We start from the raw sequence: 17,831 nt of genomic DNA on the forward strand, positions 1-17,831 counted from the left end.
AGTAGTGCGAGAGAGCGGACCTGAGCGGGAGGCCCAGGAACCGCTCCCTATAAAAGGGGCAGTGAGGACGACAGCAGAAGTAGTGTGAGAGAGCGGACCTGAGCAGGAGGCCCAGGGACCACTCACGATAAAAGGGGCAGCGAGAGGTGTGGTGGCGGCAGTACCAGGTGAAATCAAAAACAAAAAAACGATCAAGGAGTGACGTCACAGGACAACAGGTAGGTGAGTATTACCTTTTTTTTGCTCTCTAAGCTAGGGCAGTGGTTTAAACTAAGAGCTGAGAAAATATAACTTGCTATTACTTTACTAAATTAATAACTGAAACTAGATAAATGAATTAGTTAATAAAACTAAAAATATCGAGTGAAAAAAACTTTAACTAATTAAATATATAAAACAAGGTTAGATAGAGATGGCAGGGCAGGTGGTATGTTGTAACTGCAGCATGTGGGAGTTGGTGGAGACTTGCGAGATCCCGAGCAACCACATCTGCAGAAAGTGTCTGCAACTCGAGGAACTTCGGCTCAGAGTTTTTGAGCTGAAGTTTGAGTTCAGACATTGCAGTAAGATGCATCAGGGAGGGGGAAAGTTATCAGGACACTTTGATCCAGGAGGCAGTCACACCCCTGAGGTTAGGTAGTAGTTTAGATTTGGTCAGTGGTCAGAGACAGGAGGATGTGGCTACGAGTCAGGCAGGTATGGGACCCAAGATGCAGTGATGGAGGAGCCTCAGCTTTTGACTTTGTCCAACAGGTATGAGGTACTTGCTATTTGTGTGGATGGGAAAAAAGACTGCAAGGAGGATGGGCAATTAGACCACGGCACCATGGTACAGGAGGCCATTCAAGTGGGGGGTGGGCAGATACAAAGGAATGTGGTAGCGATAGGAGATAGTATCGTCACAGGGATAGATACTGTTCTCTGCAGCCATGAACGGGAGTCCTGAAGGCTGTGTTGCCTGCCCAGTGCCAGGGTTAAGAACATCTCCTCAGGCTGGAGAAGAAATTGAAGCATGAGGGAGAGGATCCAGTTGTCGTGGTCCATGTAGGAACCAATGACATAGGTAGAACTAGGAATGAGGTTCTGCTGAGTGAGTTTGAGGAGATAGGGTCCAAATTAATAAGCAGAATCTCAAAGATAATAATCTCTGGATTACTACCTGAGCCATGCACAAGTTGGTGTAGGGTCAAACTCAGAGAGTTAAATGTGTGGCTGAAAGAGTGGTGTGGGAGACAGGGGTTTCAATTCATGGGACACTGGCACCAGTACTGGGTAAAGAGGGAGCTGTTCCGTTGGGACGGGCTCCACTTAAACTAGGCTGGGACCAGTGTCCTGGCAAATTGAATAACTAGGGTGGTAGATAGGGTTTTAAACTAAAAAGGGGGGAGGGAAGGGGGCAAGGGTTCAGGTAAGGGTAAATTTAGAAATCTAAAGAGAAAAGTCAAGGCCATGGAGCAGTGTAGCGACTTGAGTAAAGATAAGCAGAGGGTGTCAGGAAGGAAGAGAGAGTTTAACGGTAATAGTGCATCAGTGAATAAGGTTAAATCAAGGAAAAATAGAAAAAAGTTAAAATTAAAGGCACTTTATCTGAATGTACGAAGCATTCGTAACAAGACAGACAAATTCATGGCACAAATAGAAATAAATTGGTTTGATCTAATAGTCATTACTGAGTCGTGGTTGCAAGGTGAGCAAGGTTGGGAACTAAATATTCCAGGGTACTTGACTTTTCAAAAAGACAGACAAAATGGAAAAGGAGGGGGTGTGGGTAGCCCTGATAATAAAGGATGACATAAAGACAGTAGTAAGAAAGGATCTTAGCTTGGAAGATCAGGAATGGGTAGAGATAAGAAATAACAAGGGGCAGAAAACATTGGTGAGAGTAGTTAATAGGCCCCCTAACTGTAGTTATACCACTGGCCAGAGTATTAATCAAGAAATAAGAGGAGCTTGTAACAAAGGTAATGCAATAATTGTGGGAGACTTTAATCTTCATATAGGCTGGGCAAATCAAATTTGCTAAAGTAGTTTGAAGGACGAGTTCATGGAATGCATTCAAGACGGTTTCCTAGAACACTATGTCGTGGAACCAACTAGGTAACAGGCTATTTTAGATCTGGTCTTGTGTAATGAGACAGGGTCAATTAGTAATCTCATAGTAAGAGATCCTCTGGGGTAGAGTGATCATAATATGGTAGAATTTCACATTGAGTTTGAGAGTGACGTACTTAAGTCCGAAACTAGAGTCTTAAACTTAAACAAAGCCAATTACATAGGTATGAGGAGTGAGTTGGCTAGGGTTGATTGGGAAGTTAAATTAAAAGATATGATGGTAGATACGCAATGGCGAACATTTAAAGAAATATTTCATAATTCTCAACAAATATACATTCCATTGAGGAATAAAAACTCCACGGGAAAAGTGATCCATCCATGGCTAACTGAAGAAGTTAAGGATAGTATAACATTTAAAAGAAGAGGCTTATAATGGTGCCAAGAAGAGTAGTAAGCCTGAGGGTTGAATAAGTTTTAGAAACCAGCAAAGGATGTCCAAAAAATTGATAAAGAGGAAGAAAATAGAATGAGAGTAAACTAGCAAGAAATATAAAAACAAATTGTGAGAGCTTCTACAAGTATGTAAAAAGGAAGAGAGTAGCAAGAGAAAACGTGGGTCTCTTCGAGGCGAAGACAGGAGAAATTATAATGTGGAATAAGGAAATGGCAGAGACGATAAACAAATATTTTGTATCTATCTTCACAGTAGAAGACACAAAAAATATACCAGATATAATGGGGAACCAAGGCTCTAATGAGAGTGAGGAACTTAAAGTAATTAATAATAGTAAAGAAAAAAGTACTGGAGAAATTAATGGGACTAAAAGCCGACAAATTCCCTGGACCTGATGGCCTACATCCTCGGGTTCTATAAGAGGTAGCTGCAGAGATAGTGGGTACATTGGTTGTGAACTTCCAAAATTCCCTAGATTCTGGAATGGTCCCAGTGGACTGGAAGGTAGCAAATGTAACTCCACTATACAAGAAAGGAGGGAGAGAGAAAACAGGGAACTACAGGCCAGTTAGCCTGACATCAGTTTTCCGGAAAATGTTGGAATCTATTATTAAGGATGTGGTGACAGAGCACTTAAAAAATCATAATATGATTAGGCAGAGTCAACATGGTTTTATGAAAGGGAAATCATGTTTGACAAATCTATGAGAGTTTTTTGAAGATGTAACTAGCAGGGTAGATAAAGGGGATGTAGTACATTTGGATTTTCAAAAGGCATTTGATAAGGTGCCACACAAAAGGCTGTTACACAAGATAAGGGCTCATGGGGTTGGGTGTAATATATTAGCACGGGCAGAGGATTGGTTAAAGGACAGAAAACAGAATAGGAATAAATGGGTCATTTTCAGGTTGGCAGACTGTAACTAGTGGGGTACCGCAAGGATCAGTGCTTGGGCCTCAGCTATTTACAATCTATATTAATGATTTAGATGAAAGGACCGGGTGTAATGTATCCAAGTTTGCTTCTGATACAAAGCAAGGTGGAAAAGCAAGCTGTGAGGAGGACACAAAGGGCCCGATTTTAGCAGGGCTGCGGGTTCTCGGCGGATGGGCTAGCGGGCGGGTGGGTAACGCGCCCAGTGAAAGTAGTGGATTTCCCGCGCGATCGTAGCAGGCAAACCACTAATTGGATCCACTTACCTGCTCCTCCGGGTTCCCCGCTGCTGATCTGCGTGTCGGGCGGGCTGCACATGCGCAGTACGATCTGTCAGCTGGAGGCACTCTATTTAAAGGGGCAGTCCTCCACTGACAGATGCTGCAACCAATAGCAAAGATGACTGCATGGAGCAGCCCAGGGGGAAGGCTGCTCCCAGTTTAATGATGCCTCACCCCAGGTATCAATACATGGGGTGAGGAGGAGGGGGAGGACTGAGATCATCCCCCTGGTGGGCGGAGGAAGCGGCCTGCCACTGGCACCAGGAAGGCCTGGCTCGAGGTGGCAGAGGAGGTCACCTGCACCACCAACATATCGCCCACCTGCATACAGTGCAGGAGGCGGTCCAATGACCTCAGTAGGTCAGCCACAGTGAGTACACGTAGTCCTTCCCCTACACTCCGTCTGCCACATCACTGCCCCCACCCCACATCTCCTTCGGCACTGCCAACACTACTCTCTCACATCACCCCTCATACCCACTCAAACCCCATCCTCATCTTACCTGCACCTACTCACCTCGCCAGTACTCACCCCGCCACTACCACGCAACCCAATCCTCATACAATCTCATGGCTCTATCCCATACTCACCCTCTCGTGCATCTCTCTCACGGCCAGCCTCACTCAACCTGCCACCACCTGTGCTGCAGCCACAGGGCATGCATCACATATGTGCAGTAGGCAGCGTAAGGCAAACGTGTCGTGAGCATGAAGGGGATGCACAAGGGTGTTTGAGGGTTTGTCATGGTTGTTACTTATAATGAATTTCAGAACAACTCACATCACACATTATATTGGCACCACTACTGCCATGTCTTCGCGAATCCTGTCCGGTTTGTGCAATAATGCCCGCTCCTGGGTATCACTATGAGGACCCACCACTGATGCCACCCATTGTGTCACTGCAGAGTGGGTGTAGGTGTATTTGCAGGGCTCTTCTGCGCAGACGACTGAGAGACATCGGCGATGTCCCCGGTTGCACCCTGGAAGGCTGCGGAGGAGAAGTTCAGGAGGACAGTGGTGACTTTGACAGCGACAGGTAGGAAGATGGTGCACGGGCCAGCCAGGAGCAGCTCGGCATGAAAGAGGCTGCAGATGTCCACGGCTACATGCCGAGTGACTCTGAGCCTCCGTGTGCACTGCTGCTCAGAGAGGTCCAGGAGGCTGAGTCTCGGTCTGTGGAACCTGTGGCGAGGGTAGTGCCCTCTGCGACGCATCTCTCTCTGCGGTAGCCCTCCCTCCTGCTGTACAGGTGGATGTGTCACAGCACTCTGTTGTGGAGCTCCACGTGTCAGAGGTGGACGGCATGGATGGCGAGGCTGGTGAGGCTGGTGATGCTGTTCGCCCTCCGAGGAGGTCATGACTGCAGCCACGGCGGCCCCCATCCGGAAGATGTACATCTGAGGGGGTCCGCAAGGTAGGTACATGTCTCCGGACCCCGGGGTAAGTGTGCAGGTTGGTGACTTTGACCGTCAGGAGGAGGGTGGTGGAGGCCAAACTTTGTCCCAAGTGACAGAGTGGCCTCCTGCAATGGGTGAGGGTCTCCCCCCACCACCTGTCAAATGGACCTTTGCAGCTGCCACACGTCCATTCGAACTGGGAGTGTTTCCCCCAGCGTGGGAAACAGTCCCATGTTATTCAAAAATCCCACATAGTCCCTTAATCAGGTCAGTTAATGACCTGAAATACCTAACTAAATATTGTCAAGTGGCATCCCGCTAGCTTTAATTGCCTGCGGGATTCCCACCAGCGCATCAGCGGGGAACCCGGAAGTGGGCGGGATCGAGGCGGGATCCGGTCCCGCTCCTGGATTTCCCAATTTTCGGGGCCCCCCTGCCGAGAACGCACCCGATAGCGGGTGGTAAAATCGAGCCCAAAGAGTCTGCAAAGGGATATAGACAGGTTAAGTGAGTGGGCAAGAAGGTGGTCAATGGAGCATAATGTGGGGAAATATGAGGTTATTTACTTTGGTAGGAAGAATAAAAAAGCAGAATATTTTTTAAATGGTGAGAAACTATTAAATGTCGGTGTTCTGAGGGATTTGAGTGTCTTTGCACATGAAGCACAGAAAGTTAACATGCAGGTACAGCAAGCAGTTAAGAAGGCAAATGGTATGTTGGCCTTTATTGCAAGGGGGTTGGAGTACAAGAGTAAGAAAGACTTGCTGCAATTGTACAGGGCTTTGGTGAGACCACGCTTGGAATACTGTGTACAATTTTGGTCTCCTTACCTAAGGAAGGATATACTTGTCATGGAGGGCATGCAATGAAGGTTCACTGGATTGATTCCTGGGATGAGAGAATTGTCCTATGAGGAGAGATTGAGTAGAATAGGCCTATACCGTCTGACATTTAGAAGAATGAGAGGTGATCTCATTGAAATATATAAGTTTCTGAGAGGGCTTGACAGGGTAGATGCTGAGAAGCTGTTTCCCCTGACTGGAGAGTCTAGAACTAGGGGACATACTCTCAGGATAAGGGGTTGGACATTTAGGACTGAGATGAGGAGAAATTTCTTCACTCAGAGGTTTGTGAATCTTTGGAATTCTCTACTCCAGAGGGCTGTGGATGCTGAGTTGTTGAGTATATTCAAGATTGAGATCGATAGATTTTTGGACACTAAGGGAATCAAGGGATATGGGGATTGGCGGGAAAGTGGAGTTGAGGTAGAAGATGAGCCACGATCTGATTGAATGGCGGAGCAGGCTCGAGGGGCTGTATAGCCTACTCCTGTTCCTATTACTTATGTTTTTAAAATACTGTAAAATCCCCAAAACATGACACTTTCATGTCACTTTCATGTCTGTTTTACCCCTTTATCTTCCTGCTGACTTTTTCCTTTGAATTCTTTGCTGTAACAATGTTGATGTTTTCAATGGGGAATTGATTTAAAGGGTCCAAGGGTGCAAAAATGCAAAATGAACATGTTGGCGTCAAAGCACCCCATCAAATACCAATGGAGACCCAAGTTTCTTCTTGGCAACAAGAAAACCAGCAGATTAATGAATTTATTTATTCAGTAATAATTGCTATCTTTTCGGTACTGGAAGTGAAGGATTTCTGCTGGAGGAGAAGATTTGGATAATCAGGATAGAACAACAGAATTATCACCAATTGATCTTCAGGAGTGATTGAGCTAATTGGAGGTTGCCTCAGTACCAAGTCACTAGTGGGAGATTTATTTGTTTATGTAATGGTACGTGAGGCAAACAAATTTATCTATCTATCTGCCTGCCTGCAGTGGATGATTTATTTATGTACTTAATTTGCAAGTTACTAGTGTGAGATTTTAATGTTTAAAGATTTGTGAACTAGGCATACAGTTAATTATTATCAATTACTTAATGATAATAACCTTGTTTCCTCAGTGAACCATGATTCCAGCCATTTTTCTTTATGGCATTTAGGGTGAAGAATATTATTTTACAATTTGTTTCTTATCCACTGGGCTAGACTTCCTGCCTACAGTAAAGTGGAAAGGATATCCAAGAAGATCGCGCATTTAGACACAGACATCAAGTTTTTGCAGAGCTGCAAGAAAGCAGACTAGATCCCGAAAGGACTCCAGATCACGAACCCACTCAGGTCCACATACAACTTGGATTATGCTGAGAGACTGCCGCCGTACCTCTCGCACACTCCGCAACCATCTCATACACCAACTCTACAGCAGACGCCACAACCTCGAAACCAAGATAGAGTCCATACTCTCAACCTGTACTCAGGACACAGCAGACCAGCTACGATATACCGCCAAACAGACGAGGCAACGGAACTACGCTGCCTACATGAAAACCAAGAGCAGGAAGCTTGAGAAGAATTTAAAATAAAATTGCTGGACTATAACTTGGTGTTGTAAAATTGTTTACTACAGTAAAGTGCACCTTGGAATATCTGAAAAAGGATTCAGCCTTTCATTTGATCTGTAACATTCTCCTAAAATCTAAAAAAAAACTGCAAAGATGTAATGGAACACAACAGCTTCTGAGAATTTTAGTCCATTCCTTCCAGGTTTTCTTCTGTTTTTCCCCAACATCGCTATTTGCTTCCACACAGCATCGTTCAAACAGGATGGAGGGACAGATGAGGCTGTCACCATGAGTGCCACCAATACTACTCAGTGACTGGCTGGCAGGAGGCATATTTGCACAGGCCAAGGCAGGTGTTGTTAATTTCTCAAATCCTCCCGTGAAACGTACAATTAGTAGCTTGACACAGCATCAACAGATTTGCTGTCAGGCAGCCCTCTGAAACTCTAGGTACAGTGTTTGTGTACTCTGGACTATCAAAATTCTTGTAAGATTTCACACAGGCAAATGAAAAGCCTTGTGGCAAAATGCATATAAACTAAAATATGTTATGGAGAATGAAATCTCATTCATTTTCTGCATAGTCGAATCAAGTTTTTACTAAAATAAACATTAGCTCGCGCCTATGTTATTGTGGTTCAAAAGTCCTGCTTACCTCTCTCACAGGATCTGCCAAGAAATCCAGTTCCAGAACAGTCACAGATGTATCTGTTCCAGCCTTCCCTACATATACCATTGTTTCGACATGGATTACTAAGGCACTGCTTTGGAAGCTCCTTGGCACATGAAGGTTTCACTCCAGCCACATTTTGGGTTTCGGCCATTTTCCGTATGTCTTTGCTTTGACCATCAATAAACAAGTCTCTGATACATCCTACATATCCATAATTAAGAAGAGCTGTCCATACTTCCGTTGGGAAAATAAGAGCTGCTTTGTTCTCAGGTAGTCCACCCAGATACAAGTCATCATCCAGATCCAGAATTTCACTCTCCCCATGTGCCATGTATGGTGAACGCTTGCTGTTTATAGATATAGTACCTGAAGAGAAAAGAAAACATTTCTTGAAATTAAGGTTTTCTTTTAATAGCTTCTCATTTAGGAACTGATTATAAGTGGCCACTCATTCCAGCTGAGATCCATTTTTTGTTCAAGATCAAGGTTAACTCATACAGTCCACATTTCTGTAATGCAGCTATGTGCTATATCCCACAGCTGCTTTACCCAATTGAAACAACATCATCCAGAATCTTCTCAGGAATAGGAACTGTAATGATAGCCTGAGGGAATTAATATGCTGGAGAAGCCTTGAAAGAAGATTTTTATAACATGCACTTTGTATGTAGTCTTCTTCCTTGAGTGATAAATTACACCATGCACATGGAATAACTCTTAGATCTTATATGATAGAACATGATATACTGCTAATAACCTACTACTGAGTGTCTGCAAAATAGCAGGATGGGACTAACCTAAGATTATAATAGGATGCTTCCACTGAGAGTTTATGGCCCCGATATTACCAGGAAGGTGGGTTGGCAGCGGGGGGTCGACTGGGCACGTGGGTAACCCGCCCAGTAAAATCGGTGAGTTCCCCACGCAATCGCAAGTAAATTGAAGCCACTTACCTTGGCTTCCGGGTTTGGAAACCTGCGCAGTGGGCGGACTGCGCACCCGCATCACAGTCTGTCAGCTGGAGGAGCCCTATTTAAAGGGTCAGTCCTCCAATGCTGCTCCTGCAGCAAACAGCCAAAATTACAGCATGGAGCAGCCCAGGGGAAAGGCTGCTCTCAGATTTACCGATGCCTCACTCCAGGTCTTACTGGATGGGGTGAGGCGGAGGAGGGAGATCTTCTACCCGGCGGACAGGAGGAAGTGGCCTGCCTCTGCCACCAAGAAGGCCTGGCTCGAGTTGGCAGAGGAGGTCAGCAGCACCAACAACATATCCCGCACCTGGATGCAGTGCAGGAAGCGCTTCAATGACCTAACTAGGTCAGCCAAAGTGAGCACACTTACTCATTCTCCTACACTCCATCTTCCACATCACCGCCCCCACCCCACATCTCCTTCTGCACTGCCAACACTACTTTATCACATCACTCCTCACACCAAATCAAACTTCATCCTCAACTTACCTGCACTTACTCACCTCCTCAGTACTCATCCCACCACTATCACTCAACCCAATCCTCATACAATCTCATGGCTCTATCTCATACTCATCCTCTGATGCATCTCTTTCACGGTCACCCTCACCCAACCTGCCACTACCTCTGCTGCAGCCGCAGGGGATGCATCACGTATGAGTAGTAGGAAGCATAAGGCAAAGGTTTTGTGAGCACAAAGGGGATGCACAAGGGTGTTCGACGGTTTGTCATGATTTTTATTTATGTTTGATTTTGGTTCAACTCACATTAAATATTATATTGTCACCACTATTGCCACGTCTTGGCCATTCTTGACTGTCTTGTGTAATAAGTCCCTTTCACGAGATTCTCCATGAACACCCACACTTGATGCCACCCATTGGGTCACCCTACTGTGGGTGTATGTGTAGTTGCAGGACTATTTTGTGCAGGTGCCTGCGGCGCAGCACTGTGTTGTGGAGCTCCACGTGGCAGAGGTGGACGGCGTGCCTGGCGAGGCTGGTGATGTTGCTCGTCCTCGGATAAAGTGATGAATGCAGCCATGGCGCCCCCCCATCCTGACGGTGTGAGTTTGAGGGGGTCCGCAAAGTGGGTAAGTGTGTTTGCACAGCAGAGTTTAGGGTATAAATTAAGAATTTTGAGTGTAAAGACAAAGGTGTTGCAGCCAAAACTTTGTCTGAATTGACAGAGTGCCCTGCTGCAATAAATGAGGTATTCCCCCCAACTGTCAAAAAATCCTTTGCATCTCCCACTGAATGCTGGCTGAAACACATCTGCTTAAACACGGAGTGTTTCCCAGGAAACATGCTGAGAAGACTTGAAAATTCCACCCCTGCCAAAATCTCCTGCCAATGAGGTCTGTCAAGGACCTCATCTAGGTAAGCAAGTATTTAAATTGTCATCCCGCCGGCTTTAATTGCTGATGGGAGTCCCGCATGTGGGAGCTGCGCGCACACCCGAATGCGTCACTGGGGAACCCGGAAGTGGGCGGGTTGGAGCCGGGCTCCGGACCCGCCCGGGATTCCCCGATTTTACAAGCCCCGCCCCGCCCCAACGCACCTGCTCGGCCATCCTAAAATCGACCCCTATGTGTCCCAATTGTGGTTTGCAGCTACAAGTAACGTACTTAGTAAAATTGCTGCTGATATTACTTGGTTATATCAATCATATACAAGGATGCACACTGTTAGCTGTAGACGGCTACCGATGTGCCAAGTGTTAACTGGCACTAAAATCAAAATAAACCTTCAATATTGTTTACAGTCACAGGAGCAGGACGAGTTGCATCAGCCCACTTGTGTTTTACATTATTAATGTCAAAACTCAAATTAAACGTCAGTATTCCAATAACGAACAACATTTCCTCAGTTTCTTTCACAACTCAATGCCTCAGCACCCCGGCATTCAGTTTTCGTTCTGCCACCCAGGTAAAAAGTCTCCCTTTGAGCCCAATCGTTCTTTGGTACTGAATCAGACACTAGCAAAACAAAAAACTCACTCCCTTTGAAAAGGTGCAGTTCCAACCCTGTGCTGTAATTCTAATGAACATGGTCACCTGTAATGTCTAATAGGCATTGATATTTTTTAATAGTTTAACAGTTCCACCACTTGTGACCAGTTATAAGATTTTTTTTTCACCCGTGAGAAGGACATGGGTTTCAGTTTACAAAAAACTGTATCTGATCTTCTCTATTTAAAGAGAAAGTGTCCCAGTGCTCAAATGTGCTCTGAAAGAGTGGCAGAATCTAAATTTGCACCTGCAATTTCCTCATAGTAGCTTCCTGGTTGTGTCATCAGGAGATTGAACCAGGTAAGTCACCATAGGAAGAAAGGTTGAATGAGAGGTCTAGGGTTACCCTGACTCACTCTTGCACACCTCCTTGGCATTAATTGCAGAAAAGCATAGTAGAGGCCTGGGTTCAGGTCATTGTTTCACCAAGGAATGCCATATGTCCTGTGGAGACTAAAGGGAATTAATGAAACTAAACTAATAATACATATACAGCCTGTAAATCAGCAGCTGTATGTTCTATTGTTATATAGCTTGTGCTATATTTTTAAAAAATCTTTCTTAAATAAAGTGTGGTCGGAGTTGTTGGAGGTGTTTTTTTTTCATTCTCGGATGTGGGCCATCCCTAGTTTTCCTGAAAAGATGGTGGACCTTCTTCTTGAACCAGTGGTGGTGGTTTGATACAACCGAGTGGCTACTAGGCCACTTAAAAGAGCAGTTAAGAGTCAACCACGTTGGTGTAGGACTGGAGTCAATATGGGTCAGACCGGGTAAGGACGGCAGATTTTCTTCACTAAAAGATATTAGTGAATTAGTTGGGTATTTACAACAATCTGACAGTTTCATGGTCACTTTTACTGATACCAGCTTTTTATTTCCAGATTTCTTTAAACTGAATTGTAATTCTCAACCTGCCATTGAGTGATTTGAGCTCATGTTCCCTGGATTAATAGTCCAAGCTTCTGAATTACTAGTCCAGTAACATAATCACTACATTACTGTCCCTATATTTTTGTAAGTGTATACTTCACAATTCCCTTATGTGTTAGAAAGCAACACGTTAACAGCTCAAAGTAATATTACATGGAGCAAAGCCATTTGCCAAGACCCCCAAAAGGGAAAAAAAGCTCACCAGCTTATGCATTAAATGGAAATGTAGATGATTATTGTGCTATTAAAATGATACATCAACTTAACAGTGTAATCGCCACAGGTTTTTATTTTATGTATACTTTAACACTAACACTTTACTCCACATATATAAAAAGGACTCTCATATAAAATCACCATTGGTGTTCATTAGATATTTTCAGTACTATTTGTTTTTAATAAACAACTTCATGGTGTGTTTTTGGCTCAAGTGGCTGGCTTTCAAAACAGGATGTGATTATTTTTGTTACTGGAAAAGAAAAGAAAGATTTGCATTTATATAGTGCCTTTCACAATTTCAGGATGTCCCAAAGAGCTTTATAGTCAATGAAGTTTGAAGTCATAGAATCACAGAATGATACAGCGCAGAAGAAGGCCATTCGGCCTATCATGCCTGCGCCGGCTCTTTGGGAGAGCTATCCAATTAGTCCCACTCCCCTGCTCTTTCCCCATAGCCCTGCAAATTTTTCCCCTTCAAGTATTTATCCAATTCCCTTTCGAAAGTTGCTACTGAATTTACTTCAGCCACCCTTTCAGGGCAGTGTATTCCAGATCAAAACAACTCGCTGCGTAAAACCATTTTTCCTCATGTCGCCTCTGGTTCTTTTGCCAATTATCTTAAATCTATGTCCTCTGGTTACCGACCCTTCTGCCACTGGAAACAGTTTATCTTTATTTACTCTGTCAAAACCATTCATGATTTTGAACACCTCTATCAAATCTCCCCTTATCAAATCTCCCCTGAACCTTCTCTGTTCTAAGGAAAACAACCCCGGTTTCTCTAGTCTTTCCATGTAACTGAAGATCTTCATCCCTAATACCATTCTAGTAAATCTCCTCTGCACCCTCTCTAAGGCCTTGACATCCTTCCTAAAGTGTGGTGCTCAAAATTGGACACAATACTCCAAGCTAGGGCCTAACCAGTGTTTTACAAAGGTTTTGCAGAACTTCCTTGCTTTTGTACTCTTATCCCTCTATTTATAAAGCCAAGGATCCTGTATGCTTTTTTAACAGCCTTCTTAACTTGTCCAGCCACCTTCAAAGATTTGTGTACGTATATCCCCAGGTCCCTCTGTTCCTGCATCCCCATTAAAATTGTATCATTTAGCTTATATCGCCTCTCCTCATCCTTCCTACCAAAATGGATCACTTCACACTTCTCTGTGTTAAATTTCATCTGCCATATGTCTATCCATTTCACCAATATTTCTATGTCCTCCTGAAGTCTACTTCTATTCTCCTCAGTGTAGTCAACGTTGTAATGGAGGTAACTAATTGGGCTCTGAAGACAGATTGACATATTGGTATAATTTGTAGAGATTTATATCTGCATCATCTACCATGTGTGCACAATTGCCTGGTACTACTGTTGCAGACATCAATAAAATACTGTTGTAGCTATTGGAAATAGCATGAATGGATCCAGTAGCAATGCAAAATCTGTAGCTGGCAAATGGGACAACTGTGACTTTGATGAAGAACTACACCTAAGTATTGTTTGATTCATGGAACTGCTTAGGTTATTCTGCTGATTATTTGTGTGATTAGGGCACAGTGTATCTATCATCTATTCCGTTCTTGCTAAGAAATGTGGTTAAGTGACATTACTGAGGACTTAAAATTACTATGCAAATTCTGCTTTCCATGACATCATTCTCGGTAAGGTAATGCAACTGGCCTACAGACTGACAGCGTGTAGAAAAATAAAGAAACACATTCATTTTAGGAACTGCAGAATGGTCTTCACAATCCTAATTCAACATCTCTGAAAATTATTTTGAAAAGGATTATTTTACTTCATCTTATGTCAATTTGGATAGTAGATTCCACTAGGGAATTCTCAAAAGTTTTAAACATAGTTGGTGGATTAAAAATGTATCATTAACTTCATCGTTATTCTCCAGTGGCCACAGATGTTGTCTCCAATGCAATTAAGGAGCGTGCTACATTACTTAGTATTAATGTTCACTATAATGTCTATAAATAGGCAGTTCAGCAGTTTTCCTGAAGAGCTGACGGATGCTAAGATAACACAGAAAATAAACTGAAAATATTCTGGGCTCAATTTTTCTTTCTCAAATGCGAAAAACAAAAAAGATCTCTCGTCTTACAATCTCAGGACAAGGTATCTGCTGCAGCAGCTATATGGAAGCATTTTCACTCTGAGTCTCCTGCCAATAGAAATACTCTCCATCTTTTGTTTGAATATTTTACAAATTGCACAAGCAGATCAGGCTAACTAAAAGAAAATTGCCTTTATGTATAAAAAGACATTGCCAAAATCAACTCCACACAAAAAAGCACTGACAAAAGCAGATCCATGTCCTTATTAGACCAATAATCAAAGCATTGGTTGTCAAATTTTAATATTTTTGAAGTGTTCATGAAGCCCTAGATAACTAAGGGAATAATTGAACATTGCTGTTTATTTGCCCCCTACAGCTATGCTTCCCATGTGCTGTTGGAAAAATATGGCTCAATTCTGGGTGAAACTGCACCACCTGTTCATTGGAATATCAAAATGAAATATCAAAAGTGGTATGGAATGATAAAAAAAATAGTAATTTTATGTGTGGATGCATATTGAACTTAATCGTTAATTTAATCAGGACCTTTACATAATAGTCAAAAATGCAAGAAATTGTGACATTATTCATGGCAATGTTTGTTTCATTTATGTCTGTTATAACTTTCTTCATATAAAATCCATGGCAACCATAATGCACCAAGATCATCTGCCTCATTTGTACTGAGTTTTTTTTACATTTTTCACAGAGCTGCACTGGAATTTTCAAAGATGAAGGAATGGAATTCTGCTTGTTCTTGTGAACTAAGAATGAAAAGAAGTTACTATAGCTCCAATTTTCTGAGTCCAGCAAAAATGGGATTCTGATGGCCCCATTCACAGACTCACTTAGGCCTGCTGCACAGAGGACTGGTATGCCCAAAATTTTCTGATAGAATATTTTGAATAGATCAGGGCCACAGAAAAGCTTGCCCATGGCTCAGGATTGGAAAATCCATTTAGGGAGCAGCTTTTAAAGAGCTGCAGCTAACCAATAAAGGGCACGCTGTAGCAGGGACAGAAATGTGGAGGAATTTAGCCCAATACAACAGTTCAGCCATGTATACAACACTGCAACCTTTCGTTTCAGTTGCTGAAAATGTGGACATACCTCTGCCACTTGAGGAGGAGGAGGCCAGCCTTCCTGATGATGCAGTGTCACTCGATCTCTCCCTCACAAGCACCCAGCTCAGATATTAGCATCATGCATACCTTAGAGGCCAGGCTAGAGGTAGCATCTTCATGTGGTAAATCACTGGGCACATGTATGCAGGAGCGAGGGTGGGGGATATGATGCCACAGGTGCTAGCTTAGCGGAGGGCGAGATCACAGTCAATGGGATGATGACAGCGGGATTGTTGGTGTACTGGGGATGGGAGGGGTTCATGTGAAGTGTTCTTGGATGAGCTGCTCTTTAAGAGATCTGACCGAGGCCCGGTGATCAATGCTGCTCATGCTCTTCCTCCTCCTCCTCTTGCTCCTGCTCCTTCCTGCATTTTCTTGCTACCCAGGTCATGGTAAGGGCTTGTCCCTCATGATGGAGAAGTTATGAAACATGGAGGAGACAACCACAATTCTGGTCATATGCTTGGGGTTGTACTGCAAAGCTCCTCCTGAACGGTCCAGGCAATGGAAGCGTTGTTTGAGGATGCCAACTGTCTGCATGATGGCGCTCCTGGTGGCAGCATGGCTCTCATTGTAGACCTGCTCTGTGGTTGTGCTCGGGTTTTTGACAGGAGTCTTGAACTACGTCTGAGGAACATAGGCGTTATCCCCCAGTATCCAGCATGTGATCTGGCGGTATGGCTGGAATAAAGGCAGTATAGAGGACTAGTGGAGGATGAATAAGTCGTGACTGCTGCCCCAATACCAGACACAAACCTGCATGATGTGCTGTCTGTGATCACAAACCAACTAGATGTTGAGGGAGTGGTAAAGACTGCAGGATTGTCGGTGTACTGGGGATGGGAGGGATGGTTCACGTGAAGTGTTCTTGGGTGAGCTGCTCTTTAAGAGATGGTGATGGGGAAGACTCAAGGCAATGTGAATGCAGTCTATAGCACCTTGGATCCTAGGGAAGCATGTAATGTGTGCCTAGTGCTCTCATCCTGCTTCACTCTGTCCATGTGGAAAGAGATGTGGGTATTCCTCCTGGTGTAAAAAGCCTCAGTGACCTTCCTGATACAACAGTGGACTGCAAACTGGGAGATGTCGCTGATGTCACCTACTGCAGCCTGAAAGGAGCCTGTGGCATAAAAGTTAAGGGCCAGGTTGACCTTGACAGCCACAGGCAGTGCTGTCCATATCTTGGTATGAAGAAGCAACTGCTGGATCCCTTGGGGTAGGTTATGTGTCAAAGGCCAGTGTGTAAGAGGGTGATTCTAATGGTAAAATCCTAGTAATAATCATAAAATGCAATTTGTAAGTCAGGAAACACTTCTTAGTCTGCTGCTTTTCTTTGTTCAAGACAAATGGCAGTAATTAAACACATGCTCAGCAAGGCAAGACAAATCAAGCCATCTACTTCAGAGAACAAATGGCATCACATCTAATATACCTCAACACTACTCAGCAGTCTCAAATCTTACAAAGACTTACTACAACTGTTAAATTGCATAGACATAACAAATGTATTTTCATCTGTCAATTTTTTCCCAACGACTTTTACAGTAAAAGCTACATCCTTTTCTAGGTATGTTCAATTATAACAATCTTTCTACTTTGCAGTGACTGGTTTGCTTCTTATGTTTTAAGTGTTAACCCCAAGAGTGAAGAATGTTTTATTTAAAACCCTAACATACTAGATGGTAATACATAATCCAGCTTGTATGAACTTTTGTCAGTTACATGTAACTGTAGTGGTTAAACTCCACAGAATAACCACTTTCTTTAGCCTAGCAAATCAGCAATTTAGACTAGATAAGCTCTGACAGAACTCTGCAGCTGATTACAAACTTGGCAACAATATGGAGTCACTTAACCGAATGGTTCCCTAAGTATTAATGAGCCTCCATAGATGGATATATTGTCTCAGCAGTTTACGGAGCTATTGCTGCATTGACTGGAAGTAACGGCATCCTCAGGAATTATGGACATGTATAATACAAAACAGATAGTTCTTTGACCTCTTCTTTGATCCCTGCATTTTCTGATACTGATACTACTGTTAATTAGTATCAGAAGGTGTAATTTTGCACCTTTCATGTCAAATGTCAATTATGCAGTGACACGTGTGATAATGGCCCAGAATTTGCTGTCAAAATAACGGTGAGGTTAACAGTGCTCACTGTTATTTATGCGCAAATCGCACAGCAACTTCAGGCAAGGACAGATGCACAGTTAAACGTGAAAATTCAGGACTTGCTGTGCGAAATGTGCTGCTCCGCCGTTAACTTCATGAAAACGGCATCTCATTGTCTGACTCACGATT

The 17,831-nt window shown here is 43.6% G+C and overlaps 1 protein-coding gene across 10 annotated transcripts in view; it reads right to left on the reverse strand.

The window, feature by feature from the left end:
• The window catches only part of nrxn1a (neurexin 1a), a 1,536,646-nt gene that overhangs the window by 810,777 nt on the left and 708,038 nt on the right, over window positions 1-17,831 (reverse strand). For all 10 annotated transcript variants that reach the window (XM_067988977.1, XM_067988981.1, XM_067988978.1 and 7 more), the window contains one exon: window positions 8,188-8,571. In XM_067988977.1, coding sequence (XP_067845078.1) covers window positions 8,188-8,571 — 384 coding nt within the window. The remainder of the gene's footprint in view (window positions 1-8,187; window positions 8,572-17,831) is intronic.

The sequence above is a fragment of the Heptranchias perlo genome, chromosome 8, assembly GCF_035084215.1.
Source record: "Heptranchias perlo isolate sHepPer1 chromosome 8, sHepPer1.hap1, whole genome shotgun sequence".
Taxonomy (NCBI): domain Eukaryota; kingdom Metazoa; phylum Chordata; class Chondrichthyes; order Hexanchiformes; family Hexanchidae; genus Heptranchias; species Heptranchias perlo.